At 45.3% G+C, this 23,184-nt stretch overlaps 8 protein-coding genes across 8 annotated transcripts; 6 read left to right on the forward strand and 2 right to left on the reverse strand.

The window, feature by feature from the left end:
• Positions 1-775: 775 nt before the first annotated feature.
• On the reverse strand, positions 776-1,409 carry BJ212DRAFT_1252374 (uncharacterized protein; the record flags this gene model as incomplete). Its single annotated transcript, XM_041329727.1, has 2 exons — positions 776-935; positions 1,246-1,409. Coding segments are annotated over 2 exons (324 nt in total), but the record flags the coding sequence as incomplete, so codon positions are not given.
• Positions 1,410-3,714: 2,305 nt separating this feature from the next.
• Positions 3,715-4,297, reverse strand: BJ212DRAFT_1294408 (uncharacterized protein; the record flags this gene model as incomplete). The annotated part of the gene is made up of 4 exons (XM_041332202.1): positions 3,715-3,946; positions 3,978-3,988; positions 4,072-4,150; positions 4,185-4,297. 4 exons carry the CDS (start codon positions 4,295-4,297, stop codon positions 3,715-3,717), a joined length of 435 nt encoding a protein of 144 aa, XP_041199873.1.
• Positions 4,298-5,354: 1,057 nt separating this feature from the next.
• Positions 5,355-6,287, forward strand: BJ212DRAFT_1474219 (uncharacterized protein; the record flags this gene model as incomplete). The annotated part of the gene is made up of 2 exons (XM_041339054.1): positions 5,355-5,688; positions 5,752-6,287. The coding sequence occupies 2 exons, from the start codon at positions 5,355-5,357 to the stop codon at positions 6,285-6,287; spliced, it is 870 nt and encodes a 289-aa protein (XP_041199874.1).
• Positions 6,288-11,158: 4,871 nt separating this feature from the next.
• On the forward strand, positions 11,159-12,002 carry BJ212DRAFT_1294410 (uncharacterized protein; the record flags this gene model as incomplete). The annotated part of the gene is made up of 4 exons (XM_041332203.1): positions 11,159-11,222; positions 11,279-11,547; positions 11,796-11,846; positions 11,907-12,002. The coding sequence occupies 4 exons, from the start codon at positions 11,159-11,161 to the stop codon at positions 12,000-12,002; spliced, it is 480 nt and encodes a 159-aa protein (XP_041199875.1).
• Positions 12,003-12,390: 388 nt separating this feature from the next.
• BJ212DRAFT_1294411 (uncharacterized protein) lies at positions 12,391-13,266 on the forward strand (the record flags this gene model as incomplete). The annotated part of the gene is made up of 4 exons (XM_041332204.1): positions 12,391-12,484; positions 12,541-12,740; positions 12,793-13,057; positions 13,106-13,266. The coding sequence occupies 4 exons, from the start codon at positions 12,391-12,393 to the stop codon at positions 13,264-13,266; spliced, it is 720 nt and encodes a 239-aa protein (XP_041199876.1).
• A 2,615-nt stretch (positions 13,267-15,881) lies between these two features.
• Positions 15,882-17,688, forward strand: BJ212DRAFT_1451888 (NADP-dependent oxidoreductase domain-containing protein; the record flags this gene model as incomplete). Its single annotated transcript, XM_041338834.1, has 12 exons — positions 15,882-16,164; positions 16,216-16,235; positions 16,285-16,382; positions 16,432-16,535; positions 16,588-16,628; positions 16,679-16,886; positions 16,939-17,005; positions 17,056-17,101; positions 17,164-17,219; positions 17,272-17,312; positions 17,362-17,495; positions 17,547-17,688. Exons 1-12 carry the CDS (start codon positions 16,099-16,101, stop codon positions 17,686-17,688), a joined length of 1,023 nt encoding a protein of 340 aa, XP_041199877.1. The 5' UTR covers positions 15,882-16,098.
• Positions 17,689-17,902: 214 nt separating this feature from the next.
• Positions 17,903-19,109, forward strand: BJ212DRAFT_1309923 (FAR-17a/AIG1-like protein). The gene is made up of 5 exons (XM_041333962.1): positions 17,903-18,150; positions 18,209-18,273; positions 18,329-18,372; positions 18,425-18,734; positions 18,790-19,109. Exons 1-5 carry the CDS (start codon positions 18,008-18,010, stop codon positions 18,900-18,902), a joined length of 675 nt encoding a protein of 224 aa, XP_041199878.1. The 5' UTR covers positions 17,903-18,007; the 3' UTR covers positions 18,903-19,109.
• A 1,442-nt stretch (positions 19,110-20,551) lies between these two features.
• BJ212DRAFT_1492550 (asparagine synthase) lies at positions 20,552-23,129 on the forward strand (the record flags this gene model as incomplete). The annotated part of the gene is made up of 11 exons (XM_041341499.1): positions 20,552-20,717; positions 20,771-20,919; positions 20,968-21,529; positions 21,580-21,870; positions 21,921-22,023; positions 22,077-22,227; positions 22,283-22,324; positions 22,378-22,454; positions 22,517-22,635; positions 22,691-22,730; positions 22,786-23,129. 11 exons carry the CDS (start codon positions 20,552-20,554, stop codon positions 22,871-22,873), a joined length of 1,788 nt encoding a protein of 595 aa, XP_041199879.1. The 3' UTR covers positions 22,874-23,129.
• Between the last annotated feature and the right edge of the window lie 55 nt (positions 23,130-23,184).

Below are 23,184 nucleotides of genomic sequence, written 5' to 3' on the forward strand. Positions count from 1 at the left end.
CAGGGGTTATATACTGGAGGATATCTGAGGGGATCAGTAAGCAAAGGAGCAGGGCTATGTACGAGCATGTGGAAACACATTAGTAAGTAAGATGGAACATAACTAAATGAACTCGGAGATGAAGACTCATACAAGGATCAATCAGCAAGAAGGAACAGGAGGTAACCAAAAGCTGGAAAGGCAGAGATGTCTAAATGGGGATAGGCGCAGGATATTGGACAGAGGGTGGGAATAGGTCTGGAGTTAATATCCGGAGGTCCGGAGATCTGGGGATCCAGAAGACAAGGTGGATACAGGACCAGGATATGAGAAAGTGGATGTAGTCCGGAATCCAAGACAAGGTGAAGTCCGGATGTCTTGCTGGATGGAGTGTGCATAGGGTGGACAGGATAGGGTGGTATAGATCAGGCTAGCAGTGAGGATCCAGAGGTCCGGAGCTCAGGGGTAAATCCGGAGCAGAGTCGATCCTACTGAGGTGTGGAGCACACAGTGGAAGGGGATCTGGCAATGAGTCGGATATGGGTCTGGATGTAGGCTCGGAAGGCGTGGGAATATTATGGAAAGTGGGTCTGGATTGTGGGGTATGACATTTGCCCATTAGAGTACAGTGTAGATGTTCCACATGGCCATTTTGAGCAGAAGTATATGGTGCAGTAAATTGATGTTGAGACCCATGTGAGAGGAGCCACTCTCACATAGACTTGGATTTGAGTTCTCCATTGTCTGAGTGGTATATTCTGACCTTCAGACCAGTTTCAAGCTTGTGGGCCTGTTCCCATGCTTGAAGGGCTGGGAAGGTGTCAGATTTAGCTGCTAAGGGAACTGACCATGCATAGGACAAAAAATTGTCAATCAAGTCCATTACATATCTATTTCCTGCTGCAGACACAGTGTCTGGATGTTCCATGAGGCCTACATGCATGATGCCCAACTTCCTAGTAGCCTGATGTGACAGTCAAGTTTTCCTTGGGCTTAGATTTACTTACTTTCATTACCTTTACCTACCCCCACTTTCTTTAGCTTATGTTCGCATTTTTGCAGCTTATATAAGCATCTACCATTACATCTTACCTTTCACTCTTTACCTGTAGTTTGAGACTACCCATTTCATGATGATTTCCTCTACTCTCTGAGCTCTGAGTCTAGTACAGAAACCCTTGTGGGTCAAATAGCAGCTAGGTACAGCACTTTAGACCCAACATATTGGCTAGGTACTTTACCAAGTATCTAGCCAAGTTGTGTTACTCACACCAATCCCCCACCCAAACCTTTGGGACACTGGACCTGGTCTGTTTTCCAAGGATGCAAGTGTCACAAATTGGAGGCTCAGTAGAGAGATTGATGGGCATACCAGTTGCATTGCTGGAACATGCAAGATCATACACTGTGCGATAATTTGTGTGGCCAAGACAATGGTGCCAAGATTGTAAGGTAGGAAGACATTGAGCAAGGTAAGTGTGCTCTGCAGATAGCTGACTGGTGGAGAGTGCATGGAGTTTGTGGGAGGTGAGGGTACCAGACAACATGTGAGTACCACTGTGGGCTTGGACCCAGCAACTAGTGGCATCAAATGAGGCAATACAGCAATGGGCAGTGCAGAGTGCCAACACAGAGAGAAGACAGATAGTAGCAACAGGAATAAAGAGGACATGGTCAAGGGTAAGATGAATACCCTTGGTGATGACAAGACAAACAGTTCTGATCCTGATGGCCTGAATTGAGGGGCCACCCACACCACTAACCATATGAGGAGGGACAGGACGAAGGCTAAAGAAATCCTCCTCATTGTTGCTAATGTGGACGGAGGCACCGCTATCCAGGAAGAAGGGCACAACAGAAGGGTCTACTATGGTGCAGTGATGCTAGTTGGGTGCCTTATACATGATACCTGCAAAGTCCACTGACTTAGAGTGGTTGCACCAGTCAATACTGGTCTGTAGGGTGTCCACTGTGGCTAGGAGGGCTAAGAACTCACCATTGTCATTTGCAGATAGTTCCTGAATAAAAGCAGGGGTCATTGTATTGCATGTGAGGCCAGTGAATTTGCAAGATTCTGGAGTGGGCAAGATGCTGGTAGGTGCAGGGGAAGGAACAGAGGTGATATAAATAGCCTCACCAGACTCACTGTCGAGTAAGTAGGCACATCCACCCTGATCATACTGAACTTCTCCTGGTTTCCCAGTGGAAACAGCTCTCTTGCTGGTGGGTGTCATATCCCACAATCCGGACCCACGTTCCATCATATTCCCACGCCTTCCAAGCCTACATCTGGACCCCACTTCATATCCAGCTCATTCCCAGATCCCCTTCCACTGTGCTCCACACCTCAGCAGGATCAACTATACTCCAGATTTACCCCTGAGCTCCAAACCATTGGATCTCCACTGCTAGCCTGATCCATACCCCCCTGTCCCATCCACCCTATGCACACTCCATCCAGCAAGACATCTGGACTTCACCTCATCTCGGATTCTGGACTATATCCACCTTCTCATATTCTGGTCCTGTATCCACCTTGTCTTCTAGATCCCCAGATCTCTGGACCTATTCCCACCCTCTGTCCGATATCCTGCACCTATCCCCATTTAGGCATTCTCTGCTTTCCAGCTTTTGGTTACCTCTTCTTCCATCTTGCTTATTGATCCTTGTATGAGTCTTCATCTCTGAGTTCATTTACTTATGTTCCATCTTACTTACTAATGTGTTTCCACATGCTTGTACATAGCCCTGCTCCTTTGCTTACTGATCCCCTCAGATATTGTTCAGTATATAACCCCTGTAGATACTCCTGTAGTTCCTTAGTTTGAATATCAACTTAGACTTGCCCAATCCTCTCTCAGACTTTGGTCTACCTAAGTCTGTCCTACCCATCAGGCCTAGGGATTGATTCCCTAGGCCAGAGCTCCGCCTTTCCGGCACTTTCCCTCTTTCCGGACTTAGGTCCAATCCCTGTCTCTCCAACTCTACCTTAGGGTAGTCTACCTCTGTTTGCTTCTACATCAGACTTCATCCAATGTAGCCCCTATTCCTTCTGGACCTCTGGACCTCCTGTCCCTTGTACCTCCAGACCTCCTGTCCCTTGTACCTCCGGGCATCCTGTTCTTCAGACATTCCGTCCTCCTAACCCTCAGACATCCTATCCTCCTGTCCTTCAGACATCCTGTCCTTCTGTCCTCCATCATCCTGCCCTCCTGTCCTCCTGTCCTCTGGACCTTCAGACCTCCTATCCTTCCATCCTGTTTCCTGTAGAAGTATTACCTTGCAGTGGGAACTCTCCTGAGCACTTCCTGCATTCCTCTAGACATTTCCCATGCTCCTCCAGAAGTCCTCTAGCACTCTCCAGCAGAGTAGCCAGCCTCCAGAAGTCCTCCAGACTTCATTGGACCATCATTGGACCTCATACAAAATGAAGGGCACATACTTGGGTAAGGGGCACAGCATACAAGCTGAGGCCAAGCCCCTCTGAGTCAGTCTCTCTCCCCCTTGAGCAATATGGTTCTTAACAGTGGGCTTGCTGGTAGATCCTCCCTTACCAGCTGCTTCGCAAGCAGCACACTTACAGGCTAAGACTTTGTCCTGCTTGCCCTCCATTGTGCCACCCTTGGTGAAACAGTCCTTTGTGTAATGTCCTCACCTATGGCAGGTGGTGCAACAGAAAGCATGGCCAGTGCAGCTGCACTCAGAGCAAGTCTTAGACTGGTTGGACTGAGACTGCTATCCTCCCTTTCCAGTGGCCATCATAGCAAGGTCACCTGATCCCTTCATTTTCTCAGTGTTGATGAGCTGTTGCTCAACATCAAGTGGAGCACGAATGTTGGATGGACCATATGCATTGGTAGAAGAGCTTGTAGAAAGGGCATCCATGATATGATTCTGAATGTGAGGCAAGTCATCACTCATCACATTAAGCATCATGATGGTGAGGAAATCGTTCTCCTTGGGTAGCCTGATCACATATATGCATCAGACTAGCTTACCAAGTTGAGTACTGGTAGTGGAAAGGTGCTTGGAGTGGCAATAATGAACAGCAAGAGCCTGCTGAATCAACAGGATCTGTGCAATAGGGCCAACCTTCTCATAACAGGACTTGAGAGTGTCCCAGGCTAAGTATGTGTTGGAGTACATGCAAAGGAATTCCTGTTCTTCAGGACTGGAATGAGTGTGTAAAGTGGCAACTGATGCACAGATTGTTTAAGTTCCGATGGGCTGCACTCAAGGGGTCAACAGAGGGGTCAGGATGAGGGATGATACCAAGGATGTAGCCTCCACCATGCTTCAAGAGCAGGTAGTTCTGCATCTTATCAGACCATACTCCTTAGTTATTCTTGCTGTGGTCAAGGACTTCAATCTTTTCTAAGTCCATCTGGCTAAGCATTATGGCACTGACAGTAGGGGAGACAAGAGTTGCACTGGTAGAATTTCCAGGTGAGGCCAATCCCCCCCTTTTGTTACTGGAACTGTGTGAGCACATATGGGGACTGGCAACAGCAACTGTGGCATGATGGATGATGAAAGAGAGAAAGAGAGTTGGGAGAGGGTTTGTGTCCTGCTGTCCTACTACTTAAGGGTCTTATGTACAACACATATATAGTGACAACACAACTATACAGGATAAGACTTCTTGCCAGTCCTTAAGTACACAGTCTATGACTTTTCTAGTTTTCATGGTAGATAACATGTGAGTTCTTGGGAGGGATATGTTTCAATTATCCTCTTCTTGTTTCCTTGGTCTAAAAGCAACTAGTAGTCTGGAGTACTGCATGTGAACTTTGAATGTGTAGCACTTTGTATGCTTGTGAATTGTGTCTCCCTTCCTGAAAAAGAGAGAAGAAAGTAGTGTAGATGAAGCTTTAGCTTAGTCAGCTGTACTGTTAGTTATATAGTCAACCCCTGTAAGGTAGTATATAACCTGAATAGATGTTTCTTAGTCTTACTTCAAGGCTACTGAATGGCCTGCACTTAAATCTTAAATGTTCTCACACAGTTTGTCAAGTTTAACTTTATTTACACCAGGGTAATTGGACGAGTGTGCTCCTTAGCAGCCTCGTTCTTTGGGTCTTCCCAAAGCCCATCTTTACTAGGGCCTGTCCCTTGGTCAATTGTAGTTGATGCCCCATGCATCATGCAATATGACTAATTCATCTTGCACAATCATTATTGCCACCTCCTTTAGTGGAGCCAATGGTCTATGACTAGCAGGATGTATCGAGTTGGGGGGTCCTTACCTCTTCTCACTTGAATTTCTTGTCTTGCTAGGTACGCCATTTATATTTTGAGTAGGTTCCTCTTCTCACTTGAATTTCTTGTCTCACTAGCTATTTTGCACATTGTTTAATCCCATCGAAATCTTTCTCATGTCAGATAATGCAATCAAATCCTCCCATACTCTCTCCTCTGAGAATCACCAAGAGTTTGACCAAAACTCTGTTAAAGAATGTCTTAATCACATTGAGGACTTTAAGAAAGGCCTCACACAAAAAGGGGATGCCCTACTTGAAATACAAACCATACTTCAAAAGGCTATTGCAGAATCAGATTCCCTTACACAGCTCAACTTCAAACCTGGATTTAAGCATTTCCTTGAACTCCTTGATCACACCATTATCTCAGGTGAAGCCTCAGATCATTGGGAGGAACCTTCTCTCGAAGAACCTGAGCATCAGGAGTCCTCTGTTGTCCCCAAGGAGAGTCAGATCATTTCTAAAGAGAAAGAATTGCACACAAAGATCTGACAACAAATTCAATCTGAAGAGGCAGAAAGTGTTTTGTCCAGAGATGAGCATGAGTATGTCTTGCAAGGGAAAAGACGAAAGCTTACCCCTGATCGCCTTCAATTCTACCTGTGGCTTGAACCTGACCAATATCACCAGGTCTCCAACAAGCGAGCAGAACAACTCATGCTCGACTGTTATGAGGAGTGGTCAGAAGAGACCAAGTATTATCTAGGGCAAGTTACTTCAACTCCAGGGTGTCCAAGTTTCCCAACCTCTCAATGGACTCTCTTGCTCGACAGACATGCCCCAGATCTTGAGAAAGTCCTCTCTGGACATTACTCAACCACCATTGAGCTGAAGCAATCCCAACCTCTTGGGAAAGGATTTGAAATCACTTTATCCCAGCCTACCTCCACTCATAAAGTCAAAACTTATGGAGACTGGAGTGTTGCCACTGATCTCTGGGTTGAAGCCCTCTCCTTTATCATGCCCTGGAAAGAGTCAGAATTGTGCTCCTACAAATGCTATGTATCCAGATTCTTTGTCAATGTTCACTACAGTCTTCATTCCTGAATCATTGACTTTGACAAAGCTTGTCGGCTCAAGATCAAAGGGCAAAAATACCTCTGTTTCGATGCCATTAATGAATTCTGTCACCTTGAGATCACTCATCTCTCCTCCCTTGGAATGGTCGCTTATTCCGAGCTCCAACAACTCTCTTCTGGAGAAAGGGGTTTGGGAAAAGGTGTTGGGACAGGAAAGAAGTCACTTCGCCAAGACTCTTTCTCATGAGGTGAACCTTGCCATAACTGGAATTGTGGATCATGCAACAAGTCCACTGCTGACTGTATCCAATTCCATGTGTGCAGTAAATGCCGAGGAGGACATAAGCATGCTGAATGTCCCATGGCAAAGACAACTAAATGAATCCATTGCTTGAGGTCAGCATTTTCGGAGATGAATGATTTGGGGAGAGGAAATGAGATTGATTAGTGGAACTGCTCAATGGACTGAAACTGCAGAGCCTCTCCCATGTCCTCCTCCAGTAGAGTTCGAAAATTCTGCTGCTTTATCCACTATCACCAAGTATCCTCATCTCTTTCATATATTGACTCCTATAAACGTTGATTGATTTGAAACACTCTTATCTCTTGCCCAACATCCTAACCCTCCTTTTGTTCGGTCTGTCTGTCAGGGTCTCCATGAAGGTTTTTGGCCCTGGGCCAATACCCAGTATGGAGTCTACCCTACTACTTGGGATATTTCTTCTCCTACTCCATCCTCCAAGGTGGAACATCTTTTCTTGCAAGACCAGATCTTGAAGGAAGAGTCTGTAGGAAGATACTCCCCTAATTTTGGTCCAGACCTTCTCCCAGGGATGTATAGTATGCCAATCCACACCATACCCAAAGAAGGGGGAAAGTTTTGTCTAGTGACCAATCATAGTGCTAGTGAGTTCTCTTTGAACTCAATGATCGACAAAGAGGACATTGCTGGAGTTACCCTCAATAACATCCAGGACTTAGGAGACACTATTAGAGATTATTGGTGAAATCATCCCAATGACCTCCTCCATATTTGGAAGGCTGATGTCTCTGAGGCTTACCAGTATATGCCAATGCATCCTTTGTGGCAAATCAAGCAAGTCATCTCTTTCAATGGCAAAAGACGAGTTGACCGAGCTAATGTGTTTGGTGGGAGAGCTTCACAATGTATCTTTCATGCCTTCATGTCTCTGGTGATATGGCTTGCTGTCTTTGTACAACTCATTCAAGCCTTCATCTATGTGGATGACTCTTTCTCTTTCACCAAAGTTGGCAACATGGCATACTATGTCAAGTACCGCAAGATGCTACCTATGGATATGGTTGCTCTCCTTCTTCTTTGGGACGAACTTGGAATCCCTCATGAAGAATGGAAGCAGATTTTCGGGTCACCTCTGCCTGTTATTGGCTTTGAGGTTGACCCAAATTTGATGAAGATAACCCTCAAGGAGGAATCTAAGAGACAATTAGTTCAGGAGTTGTGGAATTTTGCAAGGTATAAGCAAAGAAGGTCACTTCAAGACTTCGAACATATTGCCAGATCACTTAACTGGGCATTGAATGTCTGCCCACTCTTATGGCCTGGCCTTTCGGCTGTCTATGCGAAGACCAAGGGAAAGACTAATTCTAAAGGTATGATCTGGCTTAATCAAAGCATTGTTGAAGAGCTACTTTGAGCAGCATTTCATTTGGAATGATTGGATGGTATTTTCCTTTTGAAATCTGTCTCCTGGCAATTTCGACCTCTTGCTCCCGATATACTCCAAGTTTACTGTGACACCTCTGGTTCTGGGATGGGTTACTGGTACCCATCCCTTAATCTTGGCTTCCAATCCAACCTCCCATCCCATTTGCCTGTCCAAGACATATTCTTCCATGAAGCTCTATGTGTTGGTTCAGCAATTCATGATGCCATCACTCAGCTTCCTTGGAATGGTCGATTTGTGGTGTTTACTGATTGTTAAGAACCATGTTGCTCAAGGGAGAGAGAGACTGACTCAGAGGGGCTTGGCCTCAGCTCATACGCTGTGCCCCTTACCCAAGTATGTGCCCTTCATTTTGTATGAGGTCCGATGATGGTCTGATGAAGTCCAGAGGACTTCCAGAGGCTGGCTACTCTGCTGGAGAGCGCTAGAGGACTTCTGGAGGAGCGCGGGAAATATCCAGAGGTGCACAGGAGAGTTCCCACTGCAAGGTAATACTTCTACAGGAACAGGATGAAAGGATAGGAGGTACAAAGGACAGGATGTCCAGAGGTACAAAGGGCAGGATGTCCGAAGGACAGGAGGATGGGATGTCTGAGGGCTAGGAGGACAGAACGTCCAAAGGTATGGAGGGCAGAACATCCAAAGGTATGGAGGGCAGAACGTCCGAAGGACAGGATGCCCAGAGGTATGAGGGACAGGAGGTCCAGAGGTCCAGAAGGAATAGGGGCTACATCAGATGAAGTCCAATGTAGAAACAAGCAGGGGTAGACTACCCTAAGGTAGAGTTGGAGGGACAGGGATTGGACCTAAGTCCGGAAAGAGGGTAAGTGCCAGAAGGGCGGAACTCCAGCCTAGGGAATCAATCCCTAGGCCTGATGGGTAGGACAGACTTAGGTGGACCAAAGTCTGAGAGAGGATTGGGCAAGTCTAAGTCAATATTCAAACTAAGGAACTACAGGAGTATCTACAGGGGTTATATACTGAACAATATCTGAGGGGATCAGTAAGCAAAGGAGCAAGGCTATGTATGAGCATGTGGAAACACATTAGTAAGTAAGACAGAACATAACTAAATGAACTTGGAGATGAAGACTTGTACAAGGATCAATAAGCAAGACAGAACAAGAGGTAACCAAAAGCTGGAAAGGCAGAGATGCCTAAATGGGGATAGGCACAGGATATCAGACAGAGGGTGGGAATAGGTCCGGAGTTAATATCCAGAGGTCCAGAGATCTGGGGATCCAGAAGACAAGGTGGATACAGGACCAGGATATGAGAAGGTGGATATAGTCCAGAATCCAAGACAAGGTGAAGTCTGGATGTCTTGCTGGATGGAGTGTGCATAGGGTGGACAGGATAGGGTGATATGGATCAGGCTAGCAGTGAGGATCCAGAGGTCCAGAGCTCAGAGGTAAATCCAGAGCAGAGTTGATTCTACTGAGGTGTGGAGCACACAGCGGAAGGGGATCTGGCAATGAGTTGGATATGGGGTCCAGATGTAGGCTCAGAAGGCGTGGGAATATTATGGAAAGTGGGTCTGGATTGTGGGATATGACAATATACCTAGACACACATCAATCTATCAAGATATTGTTAGTGTCTAGGTGGTGTGTAAGTGATAACGGAACATACCCTCAGTCTTGTGTAAGTGACTGAGGGAAAAGGGAAAACACAGAGAAACAAGTATATATATGCGTCCATGTTGGAATTCCAACCACTCTGCTGCAACTCTCTCCCACAGCTGAAATAACCCCTATTGAGGATCTTGATAGACTGCAAGTGATATCTTGAGTAATTACCAGGGTTGTTTAATAGGGTTGAGGTCTGAGGACTGGACTTGCCATGATAGAACACTGATACCATAGTTTTCAAACCATTTTATGATTAACTTGAAGTATGCTTAGGGTCATTGTCTTGTTAGAAGGTAATGTTTTCTTTGTTAATTCTTGATTCTTGCATGCTTCTGAGCAGATACTTTTCCAAAATTGAAATGTGCTGCTTCACATTCATCCTCCCCCCCACCTTACAGAGAATTCCTACTCCATTCCACCTCATACAACACCATACAATCAAGTTTCCTACTCCATACTTTAGTGTTTTCTTGACCTTTCTTTCTTCTAGTAGTTCTTCTGCATTTCATTACATATATTCCTGGCCATCTGGCCCCATCCTATTGATTTTTGTCTCATGTGACCAGGTAGCCCTATTCCAGTCCTCAACAGTCCAATATTGAGGCTTTAAAGCAAAGACTAATCTTCTTCCTATATAGGCTGAAGACAGGAAAGGCTTTTCTGCCTGTTTACAGCTTTAAGATTGGCTGCCTTAAGAGTACCCCTGACTATTTGAGTGGAGAGAGTAGTGTAGATGATGTAATTAATGAATTTGGTGGCTTGAGTAGCATTGGCAGCCTGCCTAGTTGGAATATTATGAACAAGAGATTTTTTGTTATATGATGTAAGCTTGAAAGGACAATCTAATTTGATATTTTTCTTGTCTGGAATGACTTTTTTATGATCCTAATGATAGCAACCCTGCTCAGACCAGTTTTAGTAGCAATCTGCCTGGTATACAGATTAGAAAAGCTAATGATGATAACAATAGGGGCTATTTCAGCTGTGGGAGAGAGTTGCAGCAGAGTGGGGCAAGATTGTTGATGAGGAATGCCTCAAATTGATAGATAGTATGCATAGAAGAGTGGCAGAAGTAATTAGAGCAACAGGAGGAAACACCAAGTACCAGAATTATAGAGATTGTGTTGGTCAAACTGAAAGTCAAAAAAAGTGTCTCAATGAGTCACCAAATTAAATTAACCATATCTTCACTTGATGCCATAATTTTCTCATGCTAGAGGGATCAAACATAAAGCTTAGAAGCAGAGCTTTTCCACACCTCCCTATGGCTTAGTCATACTCTCACACACTAGCTCATAATACAGCAATTACACAAAAAATCACAAATATTGAGACACTTTTCTGAGCCACTGTAAGTCTCACTTGTTTCCCAGCTGAGTATGCAAGGTCACCTTGATGGTGGAATTTCTGTCCTCATTTGATGTGCTGGGTCTGAAGCAGTTGCTTCACCTGAAAATCTTCCCATCAACCTCTACATTACACCTCATGAACTACAAGAAACTCCTGAGTAAATTGGTAGAGACCTTGCCATCTAGGTGCAGGTCTTTGCCCAGGAGTTTGCAATGCCACATCTTGAGCAGTTCAATCAATGCTGTGTCATCAAAAATATTCAACCATCACCATGCTGTAAGTAGTAGATCATTTTTGGCTTCACTGTTCACACAACTGACTCAAACCAACAGTTGCTGCAGCTCATGTCCATGTCAAAGGCCCGCAGTATCTACCTGGCCCAGTGGTTGCTACTGGAGCACATATGCAATGCTCTGCTCAACTGGCCCACACCTTCACAAAAGAATTGAAAGCAACTGCAGCACACAATGCTCCACCTGCAGGTATCCACAGGGGTGCTGAAATGGGCAAAGGTCTTGGCAAGAAAATTTCACCACAGCTGATCACCCAACACACACAAGTTCACCAACATAGGCATGCAGAAGTTTTCACACCTGGCAAGGTAATCAGTGATGGCCTAATTTTTTTGGTACCAAGACTGGAGCAGGATACTGCATTTTTTACCAGTGGACCACCACTCATTAGTATTGGACTGAATACTGACACTGCTCTGGATTTGATTAAGTTGGGGGATGAAGTCTTACCTAAGCTTTGTGTTCTAGTTCAAACTGTGCATAGCAGCTGATGGGAGGCAGTGTTCAGGTCTCCGAAGTGGGATCTCTCATATAAACATGCTTCCATTCTGTCTAGGACACTTCTGGCTGGCTTCAGGGCATGCTACCCAGCCCTGATGTTGTAAAGGTCAGTGATACTTATGTTGACTGCTGCTATCATACTAACTTAATTGAATGACCATAGCAGCTGTCATCTGTCCTCATGTCCATTCTGAAGCTTATTGGTATATTGATTTTCTTATGCAGCCTGTACTTTGTCGGCATCTTATTATTTTGGCTGTAGATCACTTTCCCCTTTTGAGTTTTAGTTATGAGCCATTTGTCCTGTTTTTTTGCCATGGCTTAGAAAAAATAAATGCATTGGTGTATAAAAAATATTCAACTTCAACTACAAAAGCTGTTTGCTGATTTTTGCCATCCCTCTGTGGGTGATGGTCTCCCAGTCCTTCTATGCTGCAAAGTGCATGAAATGCATTCAAGCACAACCTTGTAGTCATCCTAAGGTCACCCTCAGCAAAGAAGCTCACACAGCACTCAAGTTTCAATGAACCAAGAAGTCGCGTCAATTCAAGGATGTGCTTGGTGTTGCATGGGGCCAAATTGACAATGTTACAGCAACCATTGCTGCTACCCATCACAAGAGCTTCCATCATGTACAGCACAATTTATACATGGGTCAGGGATCACTCCATTCAAAGCATTCAAAGCCCAGCATTTGGAACACATTTTGCTGGAAGAAATCTCAGGAAGTGAAGAAAGAAAACTGTAAGTCTGCTGATTTATATCATATGCATTTTCATGACTTGATGTTGAATTAACAGGCAATGGCCATGGAAAGGAAGCACTCCAGTCACTGGTCTGCAACCACAAGGATGAATACCATGCTCTCACACAGGAAGAACAACAAGAGTTGCTCCAGGAATTTGCTGACCAGAAGGAGACCAAGGTCTCTGGGTTACATGTCTCAATGAAGTCAAAGGTTAACAACATAACTCAAATCCTGAAGGCAGCAGAAAATGAGGTATGCACCCTTTAATTGCAATACAATGTTACTAAGTGTCTCTCATTACTAGCTCAATAGTTTAAACTCTCACACTGGTGCCAAGATCATGTTGTATATGACACATGGTACTACTGATTTACCTCTCCACACAATCACCTTCACAACACCAGGTGTCAATCACTTTATGGACTCTGTCATCGGCATTGATACTCAGGACTTTCTCAGCAAAATGGAAGGGTTCACAACCCAAGGGATACAAGGTTCCACAAGCAACCATCAAAAAGAGGTTTCTAAGCTTCACAGAGACATTTGGGCAATCATCACTCAGAAATTGAGTAAGTTTTTCCCCTCTTTTGATGGCACACAATTCATTTTATTCATAGGGAAGGTGACCAGAGAAAGCAATGCCAGGATGCAGTGGGTAGATTATTTTCATAATGTGGTCAACAGCTATCAGGTCACCATCAAAGGATGGCCAGAGCATATCACATTTACAAACCTTAGTAATGCAACCAACACACTTCTGGACCTCCAAATTCTTTGAGACAGTTGGAAGTCAGGTGATACAAAGTGGAAAGTCTTGGACGACAAGGAACTTGAGCAACTCCATCACAAGCACAATGAAAAAATTGACAGTGGTGAAATTATCAAGTCTTGCAGAAGGACATGATCTGACAAGGGTAAGAAATGAATGTGATAGCTGACCCCAAGTCTCACAAGAAGCACAAGAGTGCAGAGACCATCAAGTCCAGTGATGACAAAGACAACCAGAGTCATGGACAGACACCAGATGCTTCAGGGGATATTACTGACAATAATGTTCCTGCACTATAACTCATTTCATAATGGTATTGCTCATGGTAGACTTGGTTGAATCTTAAAAAAGTGCAATGACATATCAGTTTGATCTACACATCACAGTGCAAGTAGAGTGCAATAAGGTGTGACAAAGTGAGAACAATGAAGGCACAAAGGAGGAGGAGGACAAAGGCACGAGGGAGGAGGAGGACAAAGGCACAGATGAGGATGGCAACAAATGAAAGAGGAGAATGACAAAGGCACAAAGGAGGAGAATGACAAAGGCACAAGGGAGGAGGATGACAAAGGCACAAAGGAGGAGGAGAATGATGAAGGCACAAGGGAGGAGGACAACAAAGGAGGGAGGAGGACAATGAAAGCACAAGGGAAGAGGACAATGACAAAGGCACAAAGGAAGAGGAGAACGACAAAGGCAAGAGGGAGGAGGATGACAAAGGCATGAGGGAGGAGGACAACAAAGGCATGAGGGAGGACAACAATGAAAGCACAAGGGAGGAGGACAATGAAAGCACAAGGGAGGAAGACAACAAAGGCACAAAGGAGGAGGAGAACAACAAAGGCAAGAGGGAGGCGTGAAATGGCAGGGACAATGAGCACAATGAGCATGAAATGGTGGGAGCTAGGAAGCATGAGAAGCCCCTGGGTTTGAATTGGGAAGCATAGCTGGCATTGCCAAGGGTGCTGAATTAAAATAGGAATGACACAATGAGGTGGGGCAGGATGCTTACCAAATATAGCCTATATGTGCACACCCCCACCATAATGAGGTGTATTGTTTTTTTTGAAGGTATCTTTGTGAGCTGGGGCACTATTTAATGCTGGTGTAGGGATTTGATGAAACCAAGCCCAATTATAGTTGGCGAGACACGTAATTACCAAGTATAATAAGGCTTATAAATTGGGCAACCCAGGTGTGTCAATGACAAGTTTCATGTGACACTACTTGACATAGCTTGACTACACTCTCATACATTATTGTTGTCAATTATTAAAATTATAATACATCAGTCATGTATATCACAGTACTTATCATCATTCTAGCACTTAGAAACAATTATTTTGGAGGTATGTGGTGTACAGGGGGACGATTAACATTTGCTGTGTCAACCAGTGGTTGTACACTGTAGTATTATTTCGAGTAGAATTTCAGTCAATTTAATTATCTCAAAGTCTTCATTAAGTCTATACTACAGATTGCAGGAATCCCATTAATGTAAGGATGCACGCTACTAGGAGTTTTACTACTACTGATATGTCTGAGGTCGCATTTGAGCTCCATCTGCCGGAAGGAGGAGGATGCCGAACCAACACTGACTCTTAGTAATACTATCATTCCAGGTAATCTGCAACATTTTCAGCAAATCTTTTGTAGCTTGTCAATCACTTCATATTATCTTCCATGAATTTAGAGTGTTGTAGATTTGTACCGCCTCTATATAGATCTTATTTTTGCTCATTTTTAGGATTTTGTGGTGTGGTGTCAGGTGAAAGCCGAGAAAATTCAGGGTCTGACTGCTAATCTGCAAAATATGGTCACGTTGAGTCACACCTCGGCATAGCACCGGCACAGTCAACTTTGACTCTCCGCACTGCGCTCTCGATCTGTTGGCGTTGAGTCGTCAAACTGGAAGCTTGAAACTTAATGCTCTGATAAATAATGAATACAGCAATATATTATCATCAAGTATCGTGATTCATGTAATTATTGTGAGTGTACTGGTGATACGGTCCTGAATAAGGTTCTTGGTCTTCTCCTCTCTGATAGCCTGAATAGCAGCAGTGAAGTTGGCTTCGCGAATCACATCTTCTTCAGCTTTCTTCTGACTGGTAGTATGCCTGTGGTTTGGTGCCATTGTAACAAGGATGTGAGAATGATGCAAGAGGAGACAACAATATTTGCAAGACTTCGTGCACTTGCTGAGTGTGCCATAGAGGAGATTGAATTTGTTACACACTCTCCTATCTACTGTCACATTTTCATACATGTCGTCAATTCTTCTTCTATAGCATCTTAAAATGACAGGATGAGCTTTATCGAAATTGTGTTCTGTAATCCTGACGAGGTGATTGTTGTGCTCCAGGTATAACTTCAGGAATATACCTGCAGGATCTATGGGATCTGGATAATTTATGTTCCTGCATGGTTACAAATTACCACTATTTCATCCCTCGCAGCTGCAACACGCAAGAAATTTTCATTCTACTTGTACAGTACATCATATATAAGTAGTCTACATATGCATGAATTTTTTTGAAGTGAGTTGAGCAGTGCGTTGAGGTGTTTTGAACATTTTGCATATTACATGCATGTTGCAGATTACCCGGAATGATAGTAGTGATCATGTCATCAAAATCAACGTTCTGACAAACGCGTGACGTGGTTACCCCCTTTCACAAAGCAAGTATGCAACCGCTCGATAATCAAATCTGCCGCAGACACTGCGTAACATCTCGGCCAGCTCATCATTCAAGTTGCGTACTTCCTAGGCGGCTATAAAGACCACTCCAGCTTCCTGCGGTCTATCGTCAATCCAAGATCTCACAACCTTTCATCAGAATGTCTATTCGAGCCACTACGTCTCTCGGCGGTACTGCATCTAACGTCACTGTCGGTAAAGTAGCTGTATGTATGTTGGTCTTTATCCTGTTTTTTTCACTGACCTTCCCCTCTTAGCATGGATTGATGATGATGACGTGTGTTTTCTTTTGACATCGTTGGATTAAGTTCACATAGATCATGCAGATGGACGCCCGAGCCGGTCCCAGATGAACAGTGTTTTGAAGCCATTAAGGCTGGCGTGGACGCTCTTCCTCCCGGAACAAAGATGTTCCTCAACGGAGGTGGGCAAAAGTCCCCGACATAGGACATATGTGCTAACTTCAGCCATAGGAGAATTCTACGGGCACGACTTAACGACGACGAACCTCGAGATGATCGCCCGGTTCTTCGAAAAATACCCCGACTACGTAGACAAGACTTTCTTGTCCATCAAGGTACGGTCTATCCCAGCTTCCGCCTTATTGTGATTAACTCCATGTGTTTCAGGGAGGGATAAAACGTGGTGGAGTACCAGTGCCCGATAGCTCGTAAGTTTTGGTTGCACATCATTATAATAAGATGCTATGTTGCCCGTCAGGCCCGCCAACTTGAGACGAAGCGTCGAGCTCATCAATGAGAAGCTTCGCGGCACTAAGCGCCTTGATTTGTTCCAGAGTGCACGTGTAGACCCCAATGTCCCTTTGGAAGAATCGATCAGGGCCCTCGTGGAACTCAAGAACGAGGGTAAACTAGATCATATTGGCATGTCTGAATGCAGCGCTGACTCTCTACGGCGTGGTAATGCTGTGCGTGGATAGTATGACTGTCTTTGCAAGACATTTGCTCAATATATTCCAGATACACCCCATTACTGCTGTCGAGATTGAGGTAAGCCCATGGGAATACGCAGAGGAGGCCAAGAAAGGTACGTCATCATACATCATGTTCCGTTGGAGTAACTCATCTTTCTCTCAGTCATTGCCACTGCCGAAGAGCTAGGTATTGCTGTTATTGCGTACTCGTGCGTGTCATACTAGCAAACGTCTGTCCTGACCTGACATACAATCCTTGAATCGTCTTTAGCCCGCTTGGCCGTGGGTTTTTGACTGGTCAAATCAAGAGGCCTGAGGACATTCCGGGTAATACCATCGGACCATCACATTTATCTGCCATACTTACCATATTTGCCAGAGGGAGATTTCCGCCGCTCAATGCCTCGTTTCCAGGAAGATGTAAGTTCTCCGACATGCACTTGATCATTACCTCATCATAGGTTTACAGAACTTCAAACACAACTTTGCCATTGTCGATGCGTTGACTGCGATTGCAAGGAGCAAGAATGTAACTTCTGCTCAACTCAGCATTGCTTGGGTTGCATCGTTGGGCAAGCACGTCATCCCTTTGCCAGGTTCCTCGTGAGTCCCTGTCCAGACATGTGATTGGTATGGGTCTTGACATTGGTACAGGCATGCAAAGCGCACTCGAGAGAATTGTGCTGGAGGAGATGTCGAGCTGTCTACTGAAGATGTCACAGAAATCAACAGTGTTATCAACGCTGCCGAGATCAGAGGTGGCAGGTATGGCCACGAAGCATACCTCTGGGGTTAGACGGCTTCTTGATCCTACTTGGACTATTCAAGTTGTACTTTTATTTGCCTTTGGACCGTTTGACTTCAAACAAATCATTTCGTTTCTTGAACGTAGCGTACCTCAGATCGTCATGCCTTTACTCCTGGCAAGAGGAATCTGCGTGTACAAAATTTGTGACCTGATCATGTGTATGAAGCCTTGTCGTGAGCAGTATAACCAGCGATCATACGATGGGCCTGGGCTCCTTGGCTGAGCACTATTACATATTCGAACTCCACGAGCGACTAGCCTGCTTTCCCTTAGACTTGCACAAGCACATCCTCAACCTCTCATTAATATGCCTCGCCCTGAAGCGTTGTTTTTACATGGAGTCGCTGTGGGCGTGATGACATACGGTTTTATTAGCCTCAGAACACTACCCATGGATGGCTGGATTCGAGCACAGAAGGGAGGGCACTTTCAATTTCTGACTATACAAGGGTGAGTGCTGCCTACCCTGGACCTTCTCCGAGAGAAGCTGAATCCAGTTCGTGGCAAGGCTAGCTGTCGCTTGGTTTACCATGGTCCTAAACCTTGGCTGTGATTTGCTGCCTTCATTCGCCGGTAAGAGCGACAGTCAAGTAGCTCTCCCTACTTGGATTTATGACCCATTCTCTAGCCCTTCGCGCAGTCAAGCGTGCTTCCCTCATGATGGCTCTTCCTGTAACTCTTTTTACCCCTCTGATGGTGTTGTTCGCTGATGAATCCATCCCAGCTCACATTTGTGATATCCGCAGTGTACTGGTCACTCCTGTTGTTTTTCCCATCATTGATTCTACAACGCCAGCTTCCGGGACTATCTGAGCCATCTTCTTCGTCGACCCTCCCTGCACTGGCACGGATTCCTCTTGACATAGATTTCTCTCTCCATCTCGCTCCTGTTGTCACCCTCCTTGCAGACTTTGTTTTCTTCGAGAAGAAATATACCAAAAAGCAAGTTCAAATCGGCTCACCACTCGCCGTCCTCGCCTGTGGAACATGGTATGCCTGCTGGGTAGAATATTGCGCTAGTTATAATCATACATGTGAGCATATGCATTTTCCTTTGGTTGCATGTTACTGAAACACCTCGATGTCCAGTCCCATACCCTTTCCTGACAGAGAACCCATTTAACATCCGCGTTGGCATTTATATATTCGTGTCCTTCCTTGCTTGGAGCTGTTTCCGCCTCATGAACGCGCTCCATCCTTAGAGGGTTATACCATCCTTATACCTTCGTGTAGAGCTGGGTGTTAACAACAGAACGTCAATGTTCCACATAATAGGCGGGGCTCAGTACGGTAGATTGTCGAAATGTGATAATAGTGCACATCTTGTTATGAGCAGTATAAACCGTTGGTGAACCCAACGGGAAGTTTGTCCGTTTTTCCTCGTTGTTTTAGAACCAATATATTTCGGAAGTATAACATTACCTAGGACATTGCACACAGGTATTACAATGTAAGGTGTTCGATCTCACCACGATACGCCAACGGGAATCTTGTTCTTTACTACTGGTGTATATTTGATGATTGAATATCGAGAGGATTGATGGTGGACCTTTAGATGGCACCAGTGCGCAGTTCTTTGGCTAGAGGTTAGTTGTGGCTTAGGATTGCTGAAACGTTGATGCCTCACCATGGTGCTCTTGTCCTACTTTCCTATCACCCCCGTAGTGTCAGTTGAACCACGAGCATACTCCGTTAGCACCAGAACGACACTCTGTCTTTGCGCAGACCCAGAGAAGAGATTTGCTGAGCCGTGTAGTGTTGTTTGATTTTTCCCGGCCACTATCATACCCTGTAGTAGGGCCTTCTGTCGTTTCCATGATATTCTCTGCACGATGAATGACCATATGCTGCAGGTCCCAAAGGGCTAGTCTTGGATCACCCAGTAATTAGTGGGTATAGGTAATCATTCTCGATGCCCGATTGAAAATGCTTAGCAAAATCGAATCAACGTTCTGCATTCCTCCAAGAATAAACGGTAGTCCCAGAGATTATAACAAGAAGCGCCATCAGAATGGGCAAGGTAGTATGCGCTTCCTTGGATGTTGATTGAAATCATTATTGACTACAGCATCTCCACTGAGAGTGTTGCCTTATTAATGATTGAGTCAGAATTTTAGAATGTCAACCAACTTGATGTCAATTTTGCCTACCAAATGACGGTACGTCCGGCAACTCCAGTAACAATGTTTGACTGATGCATGGCTGATATGAGGCCCTAGTGTCTGGACAATCTGGGAACAGTGTAATGTGTATGCGAACTGCACGCACTTGATACCCCACACTCGATGAAGAGGGTTACCAGGGTCGAGAGTGATGCTGAACAACACGTTAAAGCTGCCATATGAAGTAATCGTGCCGACATGTCTAAGGTCCCGTATTCCCTCGTTCTGACACTCCTCTCGGAGAATATTGTCGTCCAACACTGGACACCATAGAGGATAGCCGAAGTAGCTGAAGCCTCCTGAAAGTAAAATTCTTGCATAAGCTTGGCTCTCGTCTTGATGTCAATCGCTGGGGAAGATCTTAGTTGTTGATCATCGAGATCACGATACTAAGACAAATGAGATTCAGGCAGCTGCCACATCGTGGTTCCCACGAAGCGATTAACCGTATGTTTTTCGGACTCCATGCCATTGTCGATGTCTCAGACGTGCCGACGAGGATAATGAGGTATTAATCTTGAGTCATGATGAGCCAGCCTGTCGACAGCACTGAGCATGATGGGAACTGGCAAGGTTTGAAGATCTATTATTACCTAAGCATCAATTTTCTGAATTATCTTATCTGGTCGAGTCACTAGGAACTGCCAAAATGACAGAGATCGAGGTGTTTTATCGTTGCCCTCTCCAAAATGTGCGGCATACTTGCAGTCCATGGTATCGAAAACCCAGCAGCCGAGCGCACTCGATTTTTAGCTCTCTCAAAACGTCTTCGTCACCGTGGGCCTGACTGGTCTGGGTGTTTTGTCGGAAAGGAAAGTATACTTCTTCACGAACGCCTTGCTATTGTTGGTGTTGGTGCGTGACTTATCATCTATTCTATTATTGATCTTGACCCATTGTGGGTTAAGACACCGGTGCCCAACCCCTCGTCAGCGAGGACGGTCAGGTCATACTCGCTGTCAACGGTGAAATTTATAACCATCTAGCACTTCGTGCGACTCTCAGCTCAATTGCCAAGTTTAAGACACACTCTGATTGCGAGGTCATTATTCCTCTGGTATGTTATTCTATGCATCCGCCTGTAACAATTACTGATGGTCTGCAGTACAAAAAACATGACAAGGATCTTTGCAGTATGCTCGACGGGATGTTTTCATTCGTACTTTTGGATGAGTCTGTGACTCCTACTAGAGTGATTGCCTCCCGTGACCCCATTGGGATCACAACATTATACCAAGGATGGAGCTCGAAGCACCCTGGTGCAACGTATTTTTCCTCAGAGTTAAAAGCTCTCGTCGATGAATGCGACACGATTATTTCATTCCCCCCTGGTCATGTCTACGACAGCCGCGACAAGTCCACGACACGTTATTTCCAGCCATCCTGGTGGGATGGAGATGCAGAAACGAATCCTGTGCTCCCGATCACACCTGTAGATTACACCCTTCTCCGGGAAACCCTGGAAGCTGCAGTGCGCAAGCGGCTAATGTCCGAAGTGCCTTATGGTGTTCTCCTTAGTGGTGGACTGGACAGTAGCTTGATCGCTTCTATAGCTGCAAGGGAGACAGAAAAAGTTGCTCGGGCTCAGTACGAAGCTCGGCAGCGTAAGCTCGCTGAGTCCACCAGTGGCCCCCCAACACCAAGGATGGATGACCTGACACAGCAGGGTAGGCATACTGAATTTCGCTCCTCATTTTCACACTGAAAATCACCACAGCTATGTTGGCTTCTTGGCCACAATTGCATTCATTCTCAATCGGACTGGAGAACTCGCCTGATCTGCTTGCTGCCAGGAAAGCAGCACATTTCTTGGGTACCGTGCACCACGAATATGTTTTCACAGTCCAGGAGGGCCTGGACGCCATCCCGGACGTCATTTATCACCTTGAGACCTATGATGTGACAACTGTTCGTGCAAGCACACCGATGTACCTCCTCAGCCGGAAAATCAAGGCGATGGGTGTTAAGATGGTTCTCAGCGGGGAGGGTAGCGATGAAATTCTTGGCGGTAAGATGCCTTGAATTCGCCACCGCGAGCTTGATTAACATGCTGTTTAGGCTATCTGTATTTCCATGCTGCTCCAGATAGTAACTCTTTCCATCAGGAATGTGTTCGGCGCGTCAAGAATCTTCACACTGCTGACTGCCTGCGCGCCAACAAGTGAGTTTTGAGGATCCCACTTTTCCTCGGATCACTGACGGATCCGCGCATAGGTCAACAATGGCCTGGGGCTTGGAAGCTCGGGTACCTTTCCTCGACAAGGCCTTTTTAGAAGTCGCCATGAACATCGACGCGAAGGAAAAGATGTTTAGGAAGGACTTAAACCAAGCGGTTGACGAAGATGGTCGTCCGAAGATGGAGAAGGTCAGCTGGCCCACTGAGTATTCACGGACATTCATGCTTCATCGGTTTCTCACAGTACATTCTTCGGAAAGCATTTGACTGTAGGCCAGAGGGCACGGTCTGTCGATCCCGATAATTTCCACACTTGCCCTGCTCATCCTCAAACTTCAGGCTTATCTCCCAAAGTCTATCCTATGGCGCCAAAAGGAGCAGTTCTCAGACGGTGTTGGATATTCTTGGATAGACGGGTTAGCCTACACCTTTTTCCCATCGGCAGCGAGACACACAGGCTGACGGACTTCGATCACAGCATCAAGGATAACGCCGCTGCCTTTGTTTCTGATAAAGATTTCGCTAAGCGTACAGAGCGCTGGCCGGTCGATACCCCAGATACAAAAGAAGCCTATTATATTCGAGAAATATTCGATGGTGAGCGATATCTGGAAATAAACCGCTCCGAAGCACGTGTCCTCATGTTCGTCAGGTCTTTTCCCCTCTGAGGCCGCAGCGAGGACTGCAGTACGGTAAGTTTAAGTTAACTCCCTTTTGAGGGGTGTTTTCTGATTTCTATCGGACCAGCTGGATACCACGAGGCGACTGGGGATGTTCCTTGGACCCAAGCGGGCGTAGCGTCAGTATTCACAACGCGGCGTACGAAACAGACTAAATCGATCAAAATGGTGTCATACAATCGATAGCGAAGAAGCACGATTAAAACTGTATATAGAGTGGTGACTGCATCGTAGTAGCTCTAGACCCTGAGAGCATAGGGGAGCACATCTTAAGTACTTTAGATGAAATCAGGGATGATTGAATGACTGTCAATTGTTCGATGTTTGTGTTCCAAATAGAGAATGTGATAAAAATTGAAGGAGCATGAGGGAAGAACAACGAGAGTGATAAGGAATCATCAAATAATTGGGTACCGACTCTGACATAGCAGGAGTAAAACTCGGAGGTGAGACGCAAGAGCAAGAT

The sequence above is a fragment of the Suillus subaureus genome (genome assembly GCF_016647635.1).
Source record: "Suillus subaureus strain MN1 chromosome Unknown BJ212scaffold_1, whole genome shotgun sequence".
Classification (NCBI taxonomy): domain Eukaryota; kingdom Fungi; phylum Basidiomycota; class Agaricomycetes; order Boletales; family Suillaceae; genus Suillus; species Suillus subaureus.

Coding starts and splice junctions, on each gene's coding strand:
- BJ212DRAFT_1309923 (XM_041333962.1), top strand. CDS start 18,008: ATGCCTCGCCCTGAAGCGTTGTTTTTACATGGAGTCGCTGTGGGCGTG. Junction 18,151..18,208: donor CAATTTCTGACTATACAAGG/GTGAGTGCTGCC, acceptor GTTCGTGGCAAG/GCTAGCTGTCGCTTGGTTTA. Junction 18,735..18,789: donor CGCTAGTTATAATCATACAT/GTGAGCATATGC, acceptor CTCGATGTCCAG/TCCCATACCCTTTCCTGACA.